The sequence below is a fragment of the Gobio gobio genome, assembly GCF_949357685.1.
Source record: "Gobio gobio genome assembly, chromosome: 22".
Lineage (NCBI taxonomy): Eukaryota > Metazoa > Chordata > Actinopteri > Cypriniformes > Gobionidae > Gobio > Gobio gobio.
The window spans coordinates 1,457,318-1,476,931 of NC_137118.1; the positions used below are offsets into that span (position 1 = coordinate 1,457,318).

Genomic DNA, 19,614 nt, shown 5'->3' on the forward strand with positions numbered 1-19,614 from the left:
TGAACCAGACGCACAGAGGGGAGGGGCTTCAGCAGATATTCCTGTTATGCAATTCTGCTCATATTTTCAATAACTCGTGTGTTTTGATGATTATCTTCCCGTTCAGATGTCAGATCTGATTGCGTTGACAGATGGTTTGTAAAAATCTCAAACAAAAATCTCAAATAAAAATCTCAAACATGTGGATGCTCGTCCATTCCTCGTCCCCATCAAACCCACTGAACGTCATACGGACGCTGGTCAGAATCAGTGCTGTCATGGTAACGGAACAACAGTTCCTCAACAGAGCTGAGGTTATTGTGGTTTTATGGGATTGGGTAAATAAAATCATCCGCTGAACAAAAGCGACTTGACTGAGTGAATCCGTGTATGTCTGTGGAAATGTTTTCCCAGTGAGATTTACTTTACATTAGAGCTGCAACTAACGATTATTTTTTCTGTCGACTAATCTAACCATTATTTTTTCGATTAGTCGACTAATCTAACGATTATTTTTCCGGATTAATTTACAATACTGATTATTGTATTTCAAAGAGGGTAGTGAATTTGTATATTATTTTAACATGAAATCAATGAATGATGACAATATTAATTGTATTTCAGGAAGGGTAGTGTACATAGTATGCCATTTTATAATGAAATATATGGACACAAGAAGCATTTTAAACATCATGTATAATGATACTATTCATCATAAAATATATACAGAGTAGGCCTAATTAGGAAAAGTTGTTTACTATAGTAGTTGAGTATGATTTACTTATTGATTTGTGTCAATAGTAAACGAAAATGCACTTGTATTTATCAGTTCTCATACAGGAGCTTTCAGCATAGTGTTAATGTATAACTAGTCGTCTATTTTGAAGATATACATGTGCATAAACAATGACTAAAGCTGCCAGAAGTTTTTGCCCAAATTAAAAAAAATAATTTAAATGATTAAAGCTAGAGACATATCTTAACTTTAAAGGTCCCATGGCATGGCATTTTTCTATTATTTTATAATGTTTCCTGAGCTGTACTTATATTGTTAGTATGACTTTTACATCATAAAATGTCATAATTTAGAAATAAAAGGCATTTTTTCTATACTGCTGTTTGCCCTGTGGCTGAATGCCCTGCTTCAAGAGGCGTGTCTGCTGTGAGACTTCAGTAAAAACGCCCACTGTTGTGATTGGCTGACATCTTTGCATTTTATATGAGCGGAGGGGGCGTGGTTTATCGAGGCACGAGCAGGCACGAGTCTGCCAGGGAGACGGATGGACCTGAGTTCACTTCACATCAGTTCTCAGCATGTCTGAACTGTTTTAGTTACAGCATATACTTTAGGTTATTAGTCTATTTCTAGTCGGAGGGACTGTCACTCATGTCAGAAAGTTAGTAACTTTAGTAAATTATGGATCAGCGCTGACTGGAGACGCGAACCGTTTAGAACGATTCAGTCCGATTTGGTGAACTGATTCGGTTCACTAAAAAGAACTGGTTCAAAAGAAAGATCGTTCGCGAACCGGACATCACTAATGTATCAGAGACTGAGCTCAGCGATTGCTAACAAAGTTATTTATAGTAACTACTGAGTTATGAGAGCGCTGTCAGTCAGCGCGAGTTTATTGTGTTTGTATCTGAGAGTTCTGAATAAACACGAGTCCCAGTCACACCGAGTCCTCTTCATCATTATTCTACCAACTTTGTAACACATGCAAAGTACCATTACAGCTGTCGAGATGAACGAGTTAAAAGTAAGTGTTGATAATAGCATTATTTTTAAAATAAAATAAAAGCGTCAGTGACGCGCGTTGAGTACACAGCGCAAACAAAGACACAACAGCAGTAACGTTAATCGGATGTAATCCAGTTTATTGTGGGGCTAGGCTGGCTAGCCCGGATACCCTCACGCTTACCCCCCTTCTGCTTAATCTCACGCCGCGTTTGGTGCCTCCGCTGTGGGCCAGATGCAGTACTGTGGGTCGGGGATGTTGAAGGCCGAGCTTCGGCGTGTGTGAGGTTTATCTCTGCTGATGTTGAGCAGAAACTCATGACTGTATGCACATTTTAGAACAGATAGACGCGACGAGGACGTACAAAAACACTGACTCACAAGATATAAAACACGAAAACACCGTTCTGTCTGGAGAGAGAGAAGCCGCATTGTGTGCACGAATAATAAATAATTAGCTACACATCAGAAATCACTGATCACAGATCAGAAGGAACTGAAAAAAGACTTCTGTTTTCATTTGTACATCCAAACACTGAGAAACTGCCAGCGTTCACTCGTTCACAAGCAATGATGCAATGATCTCTCGAGCGTTTGCATGGGCGTGCCAGATTCTCTGGGCGGAGGAAAGGGAGGAAACCGTGCCTGCTTGGACGTCAAACCAGGCGACTTCAGGATTGGCTAGTCTGGCCTGTCATTTTCTCAAAGGCAGAGAAAGACAGCCACAACTCGGTTTTACACCGATCAACATTTCTATCCACTTGGGGACAATATTCAGGCTAGGGGAACTCATATTAATGTTGAAAAACCTCATAAAATGAAAATTTCATGCCATGGGACCTTTAATGTTACTTTAATCATACCTATATACAGCATGTTATTATGCATATGTGTTTGGGACAGAGGGGAACCTGGTCGCATTTACAGCAGATATATGCAGCCCATAATAAATAAAAGCACGAGACGTACTGGGGTCGGAGAAGAACACCGGAAAATGTGACCGGCTGTTGCAATACACGCGCCGCGGTTCAGCTGCGCGAGAGAACACTGGCAGCAGGGTTGCCAGGTTTGGACAACAAAACCCACCCATTCGTTACTCAAAACTAGCCAAAAACAAGCCCAATCGCGTTTCGGGGAGGTTCTCTGGTAAACATCGTGTTCGGGGGGTTAAATATGTGGGTTTTTTTGCAGGGCTGCCGGCTAAAATTCTCATTCCCGGGGATAAATATCACATAATTGGGATCGCTTCAACCCGCGGACATGAGACCCAGCCCGCGGCGGAAAAAAGCGGACTTGGCAACACTGACTGCAGTGTGAAAGCTCCCGCTCTCCACACACACACACACACACACACACACACACACACACACACACACACACACACACACACACACACACACACACACACACACACACACACACACACACACACACACACACACACACACAGCTTCTGCTCTGCCACCGCGCGCAGTGTGAAACCGGCGTTACAGAGCGAACAAAGCACAGTTTTATTCGGCTTCTGTTTAAAGTAGTCCCACACTTTTGAATGTCGCGGTCTGGCTTTATATGATAAATGATCATTTTCACTATGCCCGGGAGCAGAAGCCGCCATTATTCTAGATCTTCTGTTCTATTCTAGAACGTAAATAATGTGCGTGAAATAATAAATTTCACGCACGTCGACGTATTTTCGTTGTTGACGTCGTCGATGACGTCGACGCGTCGTTGCAGCCCTACTTTACATCAAAACAGGGTCAGAAATAAGACAAAATTACAGTGTCCCCCGACACAAAGCCTTAAAATCCCCTTATTAAAACCGCACACTTTTAGCATGACCATCCAAATTAGTCCAATTTAGCGCTGACCTGATGAGTGGCCATCAGCGTTTCTGTTGCCGATTCCTCATTTTACAGAGGAAAAAGTCACGGAAAAACTGTTGTCGAGTGATGGCGCTAAACGCACATGATCATTAGTGATCATTACTCATACATACAATAATGTGCACTTATTGATGTGTTTATTCTTGATGTGAGCTTCTTTATGATTTATGATAATGAATACAAGGTTAACCAAGGAAAACCAAATCTATATTTATTGCATTAGTATACCTAGTTGTGGGTAGTATGACCAAAAATTGATATCACTGTATTTTTCAAAATGATACCGGTTTCGCGGAATATGACGGTACATTTTCCTCTATGCATGACCACATTTTCTACTGATTGAGAGAGTAAATACTGCAGTAGATTGACTAGAATGCCCTGTTTTACTGTCATGACAAGTAAATATTGTAGAAATTCCACACTAGAGTTAATACAGGTTTACAAAGCTGCACACAATGATGCTGTGGAGAGACAACAACCACTAAAACACATGCAACACACTTATTACAGACACATGCATTTCAAAATATGACCATGGAGATAGAAAAAAAAGAGTTGAGGGCACCTTAAGCATTTTAAAAATCAAACCCTATATAACAACAACAACTGACAAACCAGGGAGAAACGCGGAAGAACAATTAAAATGTCGAAGAATATTTGCAAAGCATTTAAGAGCACTACAGTCTCTGAACAAATCACGTCAGTTTAACACAGAAAGAATAAAGCTGTTCATTTTTTGCCCGTTCTTCTTTGAATTGTCAGTGTATTTATTAACTCACATCGTCTTCTGTGTGTCAGAATAACCCGTCGTGTCATCGCGGTCGTGATCAGACGTACAAATATGTGCTGCTGGTTTATGTTTACAGCACTAGAGGATATGAAATATATCCATAAAGAAATTAAACGCGCTCGATCCGGTCTATATGTGCTATAATATGATCCACGTGGAGAACGTTAATCTCAGCTCCGCGCAAAAAAAGCTTCTATCCGAAATCGCCCCCTAAAACCTTAACCCTCTGGGGTACTTTGGGTCAAAAATGACCCGAAGCGTTTTATAATTTTTTAATAAAAATCGTAGCTTCATCGGAATGGTCTGAAACTTGGTGACTTTATTGGTACTTGGGATATGAACACCCAAAAAGATTGGGCACAGGATTTGAAAAGTCTAAGTGGTCGTAAAAAAAATAGTCACACTCAGGACCTTCGGGTCAAAAATGACCCCCATAGGAAATGATGGGAAATTGGCAAAAATATGAAAATACAGAGTTTTTTTGTGCATAAAATCTACAAATCAGCCAGGATGCAGAAAAAAAGGACATCAAGAGGGAAGATCTCTAAAACATCAAGAGTGCAAAACAGACAAAAAAACTCACACACACACACACACACACACACACACACACAAAAACACAATTAGCTTTTGGAATGGCACGCGTTCATTTGTGTATGCGTGTGTTTTTGTGTGTATAAGTGTGTGTGTATGTGTGTGTTTTTTTGTCTGTTTTGCACTCTTGATGTTTTAGAGATCTTCCCTCTTGATGTCCTTTTTTTCTGCATCCTGGCTGATTTGTAGATTGTATGCACAAAAAACTCTGTATTTTCATATTTTTTGCCAATTTCCCATTAATTTCCTATGGGGGTCATTTTTGACCCGAAGGTCCTGAGTGTGACTATTTTTTTTTACAACCACTTAGACTTTTCAAATCCTATTGCGGTATCAAAAATAAATACCGGTATTCTGTATGAACCCGTACACCGTCCAGCACTAAATATACCATCAATAAACTAAAGCTAGCATGGAGGAAAACTGCACTCTAACAAATGCTGGGTTAAAAACAACCCAAGTTGGGTTGAAAATGGGTTGTTTTAACCCAGCGGTTGGGTTAAATGTTTGCTTAAAACAACCAGATTGCTGGGTTAGTCCATTTTCAACCCAACTTGGGTTGTTTTTAACCAAGCATTTTTTAGAGTGTGTGTATGATTACAAACTAAAGTCGCTGTGACTGTCATCTATTTCTAAAGTAAGCGCTCATATAAATGTGTGCGACAGCTCTCTGATGGGGTGTATTACGTCCGATTTCCTCGCTTCATTTCATTCTCTCATTACTTATAGTGCACTCGACTGCCATGAACTATATAGGGATTAGAGGATCAGTGAACTAGAGATTTCGGACAACACCTGTCTGGGGCTGTTCAGAGTCGAGGATCTGCTCCCCATCACTACCAGTGATGGGAATAACGGCGTTACAGATAAACGGCGTTACTAACGGAATTATTTTTTTCAGTAACGAGTAATCAAACGAATTACTGTTTCTCCCGTTACAACGCCGTTAGCGTTACTGAGGGAAAAAAATGCGGCGTTAGTCGCGTTACTATAATTGAGCTCACTGAAGCGCTTTTCATCCGAACAGGCTCTCTGTCAGTCGGACCTGCAACGTGTGTGTGTGTGTGTGTGTGCGTGTGTGTGCGTGTGCGCGCGCACCAGCCATGCGTGTTGGGGGTGGGTGCGGTGGTACACATAACTGAAGATGATTGGTTGGTGGGAGACAAGGTTGAAGTTGATAGGTTGAGTTCACACCTATTTTTTTCACGGTCTATGGTTCACACACACACACACACACACACACACACACACACACACACACACACACACACACACACACACACACACACACACACACACACACACACACACACACACACACACACACCTATGACGCACACGCATATGCACATTCAGCGATGGTCCAACGACTTCAAATGTAGCTTTCGCAAACTGGAAGTATAAGCGCTACTTTTCCCTCGTTGAGGTGAAAGGTAAGAATATTTATGTAACGTGCAACTTATGCCCAGGAGGAAAGAGTTTCTCCACGCCGGTGGCCAGTGATTCTGAAGCGCCTCACATCATCATATGCCACAACATTAGTGGCTAAAAACCCAGGTGATAACGTGAGCTCCACTACCAAAGGAAAGTATAGTACTGATCATATTTACACTAACGTAGGCCTACTGATAATATTTACAATAATGCATTGAATTTCATAGGTGTCTCTCACATTGTCCCACAGCAACATTACAATAGTGTACATTAATGTACAATGTTTTATAATAATAATTTATTCTATTTAGTGTCCAATTCATTCATTTAGCATATCTAATATTGGTGGCTTCCAAGTTATTAGACATATTTGAACATTTGGAAAAAAAAAAAAAGTAACGCAGTAATTACTTTCCCTGGTAATTAGTTACTTTTATAATGATGTAACTCAGTTACTAACTCAGTTACTACTTGTAAGAAGTAACTAGTAACTATAACTAATTACTTTTTTAAAGTAACGTGCCCAACACTGGTCTCTACTGGTGTACCTGTGAAGGGGTCCGCGAGGGGTGATGGTTTCCGGCAGGTAGTCCACCAGTGGAGCCCAACATCCTCCATTCACGGGCATGGGAAGCGGCTGAGGCCTGTTACTCTCCAACACACTGATCAGCCAGGCGGCATACGGAGGCAGAGGGTCATCTGTCAACACACACAACATCATCGTAAAGCACAGTGATCAGGACCCGAACATCAACTAAATCAGTTTGCAGAGATGTATAAAGTACTAGAGACACATACTTGAGTAAAAGTACAAGTTCCTTATCAAAAAAGTGACTTGAGCTCTTTAAGCACCACACTTAAGTAGAAGTACTAAAGTATTCAACATTTTTTGTACTTAAGTATTGCAAGTAGTTTATTTTAAAATGTACTACTCAAGTACTGAAAGTAAAAGTACAAGTATTGTGTTATGTCGTTTTTAAAGAAAGTAGTCAAAAGTTTGAACATCATATTGTTTTTATTATTTCAAATGATTAAGCTAAAGGACAATCACAATGTTGGTAGGTAATTTTTCTACACATTGCCATATAAATAACCTGAAAATACTCTAGTTCATTAAGATTAAATCTTACTATAACCACTCTCAATAAAAATAAAAATAAATGGGGTAAGCACACTTATATTCTCATTTCAAGAGCTGTTCTGAGTAAATGATTTGTTTGTAACACTTTACAATATGGTTTGATTTGTTAACATTACATGCAAAATGTAAAAGTCTGGGAGAAAGAGAAGCGCAGACATATGGATGAATCTGAGAAAGCCTGATGAAAGAGCTCAGTTCAGTCTGGTTTTTGTGCCTCTGAGATGCCAGAGCTCGAGCACTGAATAGATCTTTCTTTTGTGTGTGTTTTTTTCGCACTTAAACAGACCAATACACACAAAATGTCAATTTTCATTTTGGAAAGTATTCACGTAAACAAAGTTGCTTATGTCTTAAGTGAACGTAAACAGTTGGGGGAATATCGGATGTGTATCAGTGTGTAGGATTTGTGCATTCTGCCTTAAAGTGACAGCAGCTTTGTAAAGAGCTTTGTAACTTTTAAGTATTTAAATGAGTTCAAGGTGGTCGTATGCTAGCATGTCGGATGGAGCATCACTGAAGGGCTTAAACCAGCGTGCATTTATACAACAATGCAACAATAATAAAATAATGCATTGACAAAAAAAAAGGAAATTTACTTTTGATACTTAAGTACTTTTAAAAGCGAGTACTTCTGTACTTTTACTTAAGTAAAAATTGTTTTTAACAACTTTCACTTGTAACAGAGTAATATTTGACCAGTAGTACTTTTACTTTCACTCGAGTAATGGAGTTGTGTACTTTGTCCACCTCTGGTCCATAACCAATACATTGGCTGACACTGTCTTCTCACAGCTAATAGCCAATCAGACGCTCAATTCGCGTCAAATTCGCGCCCACTGGACTGAAATCGCGTCCATCGCGCCGCGCGAAACGCATCTCTCGCGCCGCAGAACCTCCAGACGCGCGTCAACACGCCTTTCCATTGACTTACCACTGAAATAACTCACTCCTGACGCTCTATTCGCCTTCGCTGTGAACGCAGCATTATAGTGGGCACTTCAAAATACATTCATGATCTAGATACCTTCCTATCCCAATTGTTTATATTTTTAGAATGCATATTAGCTTCTTTTCCATCTTCCAGGGCAATTCTACAATCTGGGTTTCGCATTGATCGTCTGTATAAGCAGCAGACGGGCTGAATAAAGGCAAGTTCCCTCTGGCTTGTGGAGCAGGGTTTGATTAAAGTATTTACATGAAGGCTTTTCAGTCCGATTGAGCCGTCAATCCCATTACTAAAGGATTATTTGGTTGCATGTAAACACAGCCACTGATTCATAAACTAGACAAGTCTTTATGAACGAGACAACATTTAATTTCGTTCAAATTAAATGTTTTTTTTTATGGCTGTCAAAAAATTAATCGCATCCAAAATAAAAGTTTGTGTTTACATAATATATGTGTGTGTGTACTCTGTTAATTATTATTTATATATAAATACACACACATTCATGTATATATTTAAGAAATATTTGCATGTATATACTGTATATAATCTATAATATATATAAATATAAATGTTTTATATATAAAAATAATATTTTTTTCTTAAATATATACATGCTTGTGTGTGTATTTATATATAAATAATAATTAACAGAGTACACACACATATATTATGTACACTGCAAAAAATGCTTTTCTTACTTAGTATTTTTGTCTTGTTTTCAGTCCAAATATCTAAAAAAATCTTACATTAAGAAGCATTTACTAGACAAGCAAAAGTTTTTGTCTTGTTTTGGGGGAAAATAACTCAAAATTAAGGTAGTTTTTGCTTAAAATAAGCAAAATAATCTGCCAATGGGGTAAGAAAAATAATCTTGTTTTCTGTTTGAATTAAGATTATTTTACTTAACCCACTGGCAGATTATTGTGCTTATTTTAAGCAAAAACTCACTTAATTTTGAGTTATTTTCCCCCAAAACAAGACAAAAACTTTTGCTTGTCTAGTAAATGCTTCTTAATGTAAGATTTTTGAGATATTTGGACTGAAAACAAGACAAAAATACTAAGTAAGAAAAGCATTTTTTGCAGTGTAAACACAAACTTTTATTTTGGATGCGATTAATCGCGATTAATCTTTTGACAGCCCTAGTTTTTTTTTTATATAGACTAAAGAAATGAACAGAACTCTAGTGAATTACGGGTTAATTTGTTTGTCTAATGTTCTTTCTTCAGAATAGTGTGATAATCACAATCTCCATTTATCCAGAATCAGCTCAGCTGACACGTCTCCGCCCGTCCATCAGCTGTCATGACAGGCATGTGGAGAGGACAAAAGCTGTCGGCTCACACACCCAACACACAAACACGCGTGTGTATGACTGACTGACTGACATGCACATATGTGAAAGTACATACAGACAAAAGCATTCAATGTGACCTTAATTTCATCACCGAATACAGAGGCGTAACGCTCCAGTGAGCATGTATTACTGGTATATACAGAATGTGCCAAACAACGAGTGTCAATGTCTGCTCAGTTATATGTGTCAGAGAGTGGACTGACAGCTGTGAACCACCTGTTGCTCTGTTCTTGTAATCTGAGGGATTACTGACAGTAACCGATAGAGTCTGGAGGGGCACAGAGGGCTTGTGAATCACAAAGTTGTCCATAATACAGGTCAGACGAAGAACTTACTCTTCTCCTCATCGTAAGATCCTCCAGAGCTGTTGCTGTAACGTGATTCCAGACGGTTATGAGCCCGGGCCGCGTTGCTCAACCTGAGTAAAACACATGTTAGAAAGCACATGCATGCTGAAATTCACAACCTAGGCGCTTCCGTTTTTACAGAATCTCAGAAGCATAAAGAGAGAAAGATGCACCTGTCTTCGCTCTCTCTGGTGATCTTTGACTCGTCTGTCTCTGGGAAGTTTTCTTGCCCGGCCACTACTGTATTACTGCTAGACGTTGTGCCTTCGCAAACAAACAACAACAGAATAATTTGTATTATTAAGTCAGAACCATATATTAGGTTATGAGATTTACAGCACTGGATACGACCCAGGAATCAGCAAAAATATGGCACATAGTTGTTCTTAATACTACAACCGCCACGGGGTAAAATTTACCCATGGCTGTTTTTCAAATGTACAGAACAGATTTCCAATAAAATATCCAAGTCACTGACTTTTACTAAAACTGTGTTATTTACAATCCCCTGTTGTTAAAGATTGTTTAGATAAAACCAGATTTAGAAACGGGGCATTTATACCTATAAGCGCCAGCGGGTCAAATTTACCCCTATTTAATTATAACTATAACTATATTATATATAACTATATAATTCCTCTATTTTCGCGCTGTGTGTTTGAGCAACGCGTCAGCTTACTGTAAACTATAAAATAAAGATGTTTTCGCCTATTTATAAATGTTCAGACTTTGAATTAATTTGTTCTGCAATTTTGTATTGAGTATTGTTTGCTACTGTGTAGCTATTTATTCAAGTCTGCACGTTTCCTGAAAAAAAAAAAAAAAAAAAATCTGATATGATGGAATGAATAAAACAATTTTCATGATTATCCCAAGTTTATTGGTGTTGTTCTCTTATTCAAATTATAAATGATATAACTATACAAATGAATCATTAATTAGGTCAAACTGTGCGTGTGTTATCCTTATCGTAAGTTGTCATCTTATGCAGTGCTGTGAATTATTATTGCTCTTCATTGTCTATTTAGGGTATTTTAGTAATTTAAATAACATGGGTTATCTTAATATGAGATTAATGACAGTTTATTATAATATTACACCACCCAAATATGTATTTATTTCCATCTACTTCTTGTCGTCATTGCTGGTTTAGCCTATAGTCACCAAAAAGTGATTATGTAGCTTAAAACAGCATAAAACAACAGGACAAAAACATAGTTGATGACTAAAAATAATCATTTCACGACTCCAGACATTACTTTGTGAAGACAGTGGTATAATACAATAATTTTTTTAGCCATATCAATACAGTAATAATCTGCATGGGTAAATTTTACCCGCTGGCGGTTTTAGGTATACAGTGACCTCTGGCGGTTCTAGTGTTAAAAATGTAAAGTCACCAGGCTACTATAAACCCAGTAGTTGAGTCCCGTAACCTGTGGATGACCAGTAGCAATGGTAAAATGTTCCTCACCTGATGCCACAACGGATGTTTTGTTGCTGGCAGCGAAGCGGTAGAACGGAGGGTTGTCACAGTGCAGAACCACCGGGTTTACCGGGTCTGTCTGCTGGAGCTCAAACAGCAGCTCCTCCATGGTCTGAATGGTGTTATTCCGGCACAGATATATCACCACTTTCTTAATCTACAAACAGTCAGAGACAAATTCAGTCCATTATATACAGTAGATCTAATAAAGTGACCATGTGGGTTAAGACTAACATTTGAGAGCAGTGGCACCACAAAATTTAGCATAAAGTTAATTTAATATTACAATTGCTATTGTTTTGCATTGTTTTGTTAATAAGCGCAGTAACTAATAATATTACATGTTTGTTTATTGGAAATTTGACAGTGGGTTTGAATTTATATGCAGATAAAATTAACTTTTATTAACAACAGTAATGTGCAAAAAATAAATTTTTATAGTCTCACACTGAACTGATTATTAAAGGAGCTCAGAAAAGTTTTTGTTTTTCATGAGACTTTGCTACTTCCTACTTTTGTCCATTTATTAATGAGTGGAAATGGCTATAATGCTGCGTTCACAGAGAACGCCAAAAGAGCGTCAAAATCGCGTCTAGTTGGACGCTTGAACATTTTCAATCCATTCGTGTGTATAAATCGAGGGTTTGAAGCGGAATACGCGTTCAAGACGCTCCAGGAGAAATATGTCATAAAACATCACTCTGCCTCTTTTCATTTTCATTAAAAATATATATTAAACATTAATAGCCACACAAATGTGGTCCAGGCAACTCCAACATTATCTTCACTGCATGTATATTTAAATATCCTAAAAAATAAAGTTATGAAAGCTTTTCTTTGCCCTCAGTCAAAACGATTTGGCAGATATTGAAATGGTGCTCCTCTGCTGCCATCTACTGGTTATAGCGCAATTTATAGTGGGCTTTTTTTTTATTTTTACATTAACCTTTAAACTTTTTAGTGTTACAAATCATCACATTAAAAATAAATAATAAAATAACATTGAAACATGATAATATTTACAGCTGTGTTGGAAAAAGTCTGAAGAAATTTCACTCTCAGAAGGATGAACCCTGAGATGAATAATGTAAAAAAACAAAAACATTTGACTATTTATTTAGTGTCACTACAGTAAATCATGGTTGGTGTTGGTGATTGGTGACTGAAACCCCTGATCTTGGCTCAATGGTTTCTCCTGGTCTCCACATCAGCTCTGTTTTCTCTGATATCTGTGGTTTATAACCGAGAATTCTGCGCCGAACGCTTCCACTAGATCTAACAGTCAGAGGTGGACAGTAACGAAGTACATTTACTTGAGTTCTGTACTTAAGTACACTTTTTGAGTATCTGTACTTTACTTGAGTATTATTTTTTAGGGAAACTTTGACTTTAACTTCACTACATTTGAAAGACAAATATCATACTTTTTACTCCACTACATTTCTATCAAGATCCTCGAAGTCGAAAGTCGTTTCTGTTGCAGCTTCGAAAGTCAGTGGATGATTTTTTCTTCTTTAAAAGTTTTGTTGTTGTTTTTTGCAGACAGCCTATCAGTAATCACTCTTGTATATGGTCATGTGAAGTTTCCCAACATTTTTTGAACACTGATCTAGCAAAATGGAAGAAGGCGGTTCCTCTGCGCAGTGTGTGCACCCATGGCCAAACTTAAAAAGTATGTTTCAGTTTTCTGAAAAGATTAAAGATTAGTTTAGTTGGCAAACACTTGATGCATGTCTCATAAAATGTTCAGAAAAGTAAACAGTTGGGAGAACATTGGATGTGTATCAGTGTATTGGATCCGTGCATTTGGCCTTAAAGTGCCTGCAGCTTTGTAAAGAGCTTTGTAACTTGTATACAAGTATTTAAATTAGTTTAAGGTAGTGTTATGCTAACATATCGGATGGAGCATCACTGACTGGCTTAAACCACCATGGTGGCATAATGTGCATTTAAACAACAATGCAACAATAATAAAATAATGCATTGACAAACTTAAGTACTTTTAATACTTAAGTACTTTTTAAAACAAATACTTCTGTACTTTTACTTAAGTAAAAATCTGTTTTTAGAACTTTCACTTGTAACAGAGTAATATTTGACTAGTAGTACTTTTACTTTTACTCAAGTAATAGAGTTGTGTACTTTGTCCACCTCTGTTAACAGTAGCGATGTTATTAATTCCCACTGGATCTCCAGCGCTGTGTAGTAACGGGTAGAGGAATAGTGCGGTTCCATTCGGCTTTGAGGTTTCTCATGTGTAACATAAAGGGCAGCTCTTATCAGGTGAATGGCACCAGAGGGACCGCTAACAAAATGTAGTCGCACCAGCGGGTAAAAAGGTCACAAAATGCCAGCATTTGGTCTCAGTCTGGAGCCCTGTAAGAGAGTCTGAGTGTGTGTTTCCTCACATATGGCAGAAGTGTGGTGTCGCTGCTGACTCCGCACAAGCTTATGAGGAACTGCAGCGTTATTCTCAAGTTGTTGCTCCACTTGTCATTGGCCACAATAGCATTCCAGGCGTTCTCCATCTCAGGACCTGGGACTTCGTCTCCATACTGATGAAAAACAAAACAATAACATCTTAGTTGATTGTCGAACCGTTAAAGGGATAGTTCACCCAAAAATGAAAATTAAGAAAGTTTTCCCAAGAAAGTCTAGGATGGCTTGAGGGTGAGCAAATCATGGGCTAATTTTCATTTTTGGGCGAACTATCCCTTTAAGGGTGTACACATTTACAGCATTGTAAGTTATTTTAGACAATGAGTAATCATATTCTAAGTTTTCTTTTCAAACTCGACTTTTTGCGGTCTAGGACAAACAACTGAGATATTAAAGGCACAGTGTGTAATGTTTCGTCTCTTCCTCAACTCAAAGGCGTGTCTTGACTCTTGAGTGGGCGGAGCTTTTATTCTGCCGCAACGCTTTTTCCGCTCATGCGTGTGTGTGTTTGATCCTCTCACACACATGGGAGTGTGTTAAAGTGATGTTGTAATGCTACTCTTGCGCTACTATGAGACACTTGTTCACACTGCAGTGAGCGAGATCATATGAGGCGGTAAAACATGGCATTCTGGGTAAATCAACAACAGCAGATTTACACAATCAGACTAACTGTGTTGAGCTGGAGAACAATGAGGAGTTTCTGTCCATCAATGATCCAAACAGTGGCTAATAAAACACATCAGATATTAAAGCGCCGCTAGTGTTGCCATGGTTACTGCACACGGGGATGATGTCACTGATGGGCGGCACACACACACGGGCCGTGTCCTGGGGAAAATTGAGGATTTTCTGGATTTTTAAACACTCTTGGAAACATTTGGGATAATGTACACAAGCCAACACAATTTATAACACTGTTTGAATCCAAAAATCTTACATATTGTGCCTTTAAAGAGATCTAATGTGTGACTTTTCTTTCGTATGGGTTGAGTCTTCAGCACAACTGGTACTTGCGCTATAGGAGGATCTTTGTTGACATCCTTGTACGCATGCGCGAGTGGTTGTGTGGCAACAAAACAAACAGTGTGGCGGGCTGTAAAGACGCAACGAGCACTTTCAAGAGAGTTAGCGGGCGAAATCCACAATATATAAGCACTTTAACATCTGAAGACCGGAGGAGGTTTGGAGAGAAGCTCAAAATTTGTATTGGTGACAAAGTTGAAGTTATTCAAAGCCCATATGAGATCTGGGATGACAAAAAACGTTGGTCCGACTCGCCCGTGTCTTGGCCACCAATCTGCTGGGGAGACATTTATTCGTATTTAATAGAAACCCCTGGACCCTTCACTCATAAAAGATTAAAGGCTTTCAAAAGTCTGGAGGCCTATGATTTTGTTTCTCGCAAAGTTGGGCCGATCTTTTCTGCCACACAGAAAGCAGTGGTCGTGCTAAAAGCAGAGGTTAGACCTGGCCAAGCAGAGTCACAGCGTGATTCGCATCTCCTGTGGGTGATCGCCAAAGAGAACGGCGAAATAATCACTGCTCACTGCGACTGCAAAGCCGGTTAAGTCTTCATTGATCAGTGTTCTTATTTACTTATTTATCGAAAATGTAGTGACTGTTGTACCAATTCAATTGTGTTCAGTGTGAGACTTTCAATGGCGTCTGTACTAATTAGTACACACTAACTAGACACCTGAATCAGAACGCGAAAACATATGACATAGTCACTAAGACTTACCATGAACAAAATGTGCCTCACAAACTCGATCAGAAGCTGCAGGAATCCAGGCTTTCTTCGGAGCGTCCAGGTTCAATCGCCTAATTGCACGCAACCATTTCTTTCATTTTTCGCTATCCTTTTCGGAGGGAATTCGAAAAAACTTTTTATCAGGCCCCCAACGAGCCGTACAATCGACCACACAGCAAGAGTGAACCATCCTCTTCTCTAAATCCTCCTCCAAACGTGCAAAACAATCAAATTACAGGTATCTAGCTGTGTTTCTTGCCACACGACTCCCATGATGCAACGCGACAAACATAAACAATGACGTCACAAAAGATCCGCCTATAGCCGCAGCGCGTCTTACCTTAGCGGTCATGAACATGAGGTTGTTGAGCACCAGTGAGGTGGCCTGCAGCGAGCCCCAGCCGCTGCCCTTGAGCCTGTGGGTGATGCCCAGGTTGTCTCCCTGCCCGCGGGTCTCTTCCTCCGGGGTGCAGGGGCTGGAGGTGGGCGGCAGCAGGCCAGTGTCCACCAGCTCGATGTTGCTCAGCCAGGGCAGGAGGTAGGTCAGCATGATCTGTCTGCCATTCGGGTGAGTGGTGGGGAACCTTTGGCTGACCTCTGCATGAGCAAAAAAGAGCAGGTCAAAAGTTGAGCACGCTTGACAAGGCCCATTCTTTAGCACGTCGGTGTTTATTTGCTTTTAGTAGGGCAACACTTAGGTGGCACATCCATGTGGCTAAGAGGTATTCCTTGTAAAGCACAGGGTTTCTGCAGGTTTCATCAAGTCAAATGTAAGACTTTTTGAGACCTTTTTCAGACCATTCAGGGCTCCAGAGTGCGACTAAATGGTCGCATTTTGCGACAAAAATTTGAGAGTGTGCAACTGAATTTTACACCCAGTCGCACATGTGTGACCAGTAAATTTGCCTGCAGTCGGTACTGCAGAAATTAATAAAATACACTATTTATAATTGATAGGCGTTATATCTGGCAAATTCTATCTTTGCCAGCCGTTTCTATATGAGATAATATTAAACCATTTGTCCGTGATGCATTTTTGCTATTCGCAATCCAGAAGAGAGAGAAAGAGCTACAGCGAACACAACACCACAGTCAGCTTAATGAGGGACGATGGCCAAGAGAACTACACTAAAGTTTAGTCTACTTAAACTAGGGATGTGCTGTGACATTAATCTAATTTTATTTTCGATTTCGGCTTCCAAGAATTATAAAAAGATGGTATGAGGTAAAACTCTTCCTATAGCCGTGTTCGTCGAGCTCATCCTTCCCTTCATTTCTCCCTAAACCTAAACTTAACGTCAGAATCCGTGATTGTTGTAAACTGCAGTCTCTACTGTTGCTAAACTGCGGGATGTGTTTGATAATAAAGAGATATTAAATGCACAATAATCCGCGTAAGAGATGCTGTTTCCAACTTCAAGGCGGCTTATGTGTGTGTGCTGCCAACTTGCACTTTATATTGTAGGCTTTGTGTGCGCGTCTAAACCATCAAATAAACAACAAATAGCCTGTGTCAAAATTATCGTATTGGAGAGTAGTTACTTTAACAGTTTATATCTTAAATGGACATAAATAGTTAGGAGAAATAGGAGAATATGATATTATTAGAGTTGCATTCGGTCTTAAAGGGGCAGCATCTAATAAACCTGCTGACGATTGAGCCATTAATTCGAATCGAACAAAAGGCAAATAGAAAATATTCACATCTCTTGAATGCATGACTTTAGCTTTTATAAACATTAATCTATCAATTTATACAGTGAAAACTATGCAGTGTTATTTTACATTTCATTACTTTATTAGATTTCTTTGTAGGTTTGTTCTTTACTGTAATATTAATGTTAGCAGACCTTCCGAATGCCTGCACATTGGTCCTGTTTTATATTTTTGTTCAAACATTGCGCTTTCTTTTGCTATAGATATTTAAATTTTCAGATTATAAAGCCATGTTAATTATGTTCTTAATTATGTTTTTTTTTTTTACAAAAAAAAAATACAGTATAATAAAAAGAACCGATAAGAATATCGTTAAAGTACCGGATCGATAAGCAGTATGGGTAAGAGTAGTAATACCGTTAAAACCTTAACAAAACCCATCCCTATTAGTAATACAGTGGACATTAGTAGATTTGGTTAGCCGTTGATTTACGGTGTGCGCCCCTAAATTTTCTGGTTGTGTCCCTAAAATGTTGGGGGCCACTGGGCTCCTGGTGAATAAAGTTAGTCTGGAGCCCTGCCATTATGAATGAAATTTAAGACCTATAAAAGGAAATGCAGTCACAAATTTACTTGCAAAGTAAATTATTTTTTTTAAATTGAACAAATCGATAAACTTGCACGTCCTCATAACTCAATTCCACCAGGATTTTGCGACTTTTTTTTGGTGATATTTGAGATCAAAATGACTTGAATGATTTTGTGGTGGTAATTTCCAGACATTTGCATTTTTTTCATAATTAGGACACCTCATTTACCATATTATGCAAGATGCACAACAGCCACACATGACAATATAATCAAAAATGAAATACATAAATCTTGTTTATTTTGGTTTACAAATAATGCAGGATCTAAAAAAAAATGCATGTTGATTTTTCATTATATTTAGTAATCGCAGAAACACAAAAAACTTGAGGACTATTAGCTGAAGAATAAAATCAGTTTTATGTGTCTGTGGTACAATCTGAAAGAGACTCAATAACACGAAAGCTGATTGGCTGCAATATAAAAGCTGCATGTTGATCTCATTTGTAGTCGTAATACAGCAAATTATATTTGGATTAATTAAACATTCTAAAGTGCTGCAGGATTTCAATGAGCATTAGAGCTAGCGTTACATGGACGTAGGAAAATTAAAACCTGTTTAAAATGATTTAAGGATACTTCAGCGAATTTAAGACTTTTTAAGGCCTAAAATTTTGATTTTGAAGTGCTAGACTTTTTTAGACTTTTTAAGACCCTGCGGAAACCCTGAGAGCATGAGAAAGTGTGTCACACACACACACACACACACACACACACACACACACACACACACACACTACCTGAGAAGAGAGGCAGGGTGAGTTCAGGATACATGCAGGCCAGCTGGTTTGAGAGCTGGAAGAGAGAGACGCTGTATAGTGGCGGTAAAGGACCATGTGTGCCATACAGGATATTTCCTGTTTTCTGCCCCACAATCCTCTTTGAGTAAACAGACAACTTGGACTCCAGAACCTGAGCGACAAAGAAAATAGAGAACTGTAAACAACTAATATTGTGGTTATGAATTAAAGGACAACTCCGGTGAAAAATGAAGCTAGGGGTGATTAACACATGGTTACCGAGTAGATCGTTTTCATGAAAATCGAATGTAAAGAGTTTTATCTCTAAAAACAGATTAGCTTATAACGCTAGTATATGGGGCATAGAAAAAGTCAAATTATAAAGTATCTTCTTATTAAACTGTTTGTACATTTACAAAGTTCTCAATGCTTGGGTTTGCATGTCATTATGCTCCCGTGTTAGTGTGAGGCTATTTTGAGCCTTGTTAGTGGCATTAACTAGCGATTTAATTTGACTGTTTTCTATGCCCCATATACTAGCGTTATAAGCTAATCTGTTTTTAGAGATAAAACTCTTTACATTCGATTTTCATGAAAACGATCTACTCGGTAACCATGTGTTAATCACCCCTAGCTTCATTTTTCACCGGAGTTGTCCTTTAACAGCTTCCATGGAG

General features: G+C 38.7%; 1 protein-coding gene and 1 long non-coding RNA gene across 2 annotated transcripts in view; one reads left to right on the forward strand and one right to left on the reverse strand.

Moving 5' to 3' along the window:
* LOC307118867 overlaps positions 1-6,948 on the forward strand; it is a 272,203-nt gene extending 265,255 nt beyond the window's left edge. Inside the window, exon 4 of the long non-coding RNA XR_013815580.1 lies at positions 6,499-6,948. This is a non-coding gene — a long non-coding RNA (uncharacterized lncRNA). The remainder of the gene's footprint in view (positions 1-6,498) is intronic.
* Positions 1-19,614, reverse strand: part of fryb (furry homolog b) — a 157,022-nt gene that overhangs the window by 58,414 nt on the left and 78,994 nt on the right. Inside the window, exons 31-37 of the mRNA XM_079804695.1 lie at positions 18,938-19,109; positions 16,234-16,490; positions 14,110-14,256; positions 11,690-11,858; positions 10,389-10,479; positions 10,204-10,286; positions 6,970-7,120 (exon numbers count right to left, since the gene is read on the reverse strand). Coding sequence (XP_079660821.1) covers positions 6,970-7,120; positions 10,204-10,286; positions 10,389-10,479; positions 11,690-11,858; positions 14,110-14,256; positions 16,234-16,490; positions 18,938-19,109 — 1,070 coding nt within the window. The remainder of the gene's footprint in view (positions 1-6,969; positions 7,121-10,203; positions 10,287-10,388; positions 10,480-11,689; positions 11,859-14,109; positions 14,257-16,233; positions 16,491-18,937; positions 19,110-19,614) is intronic.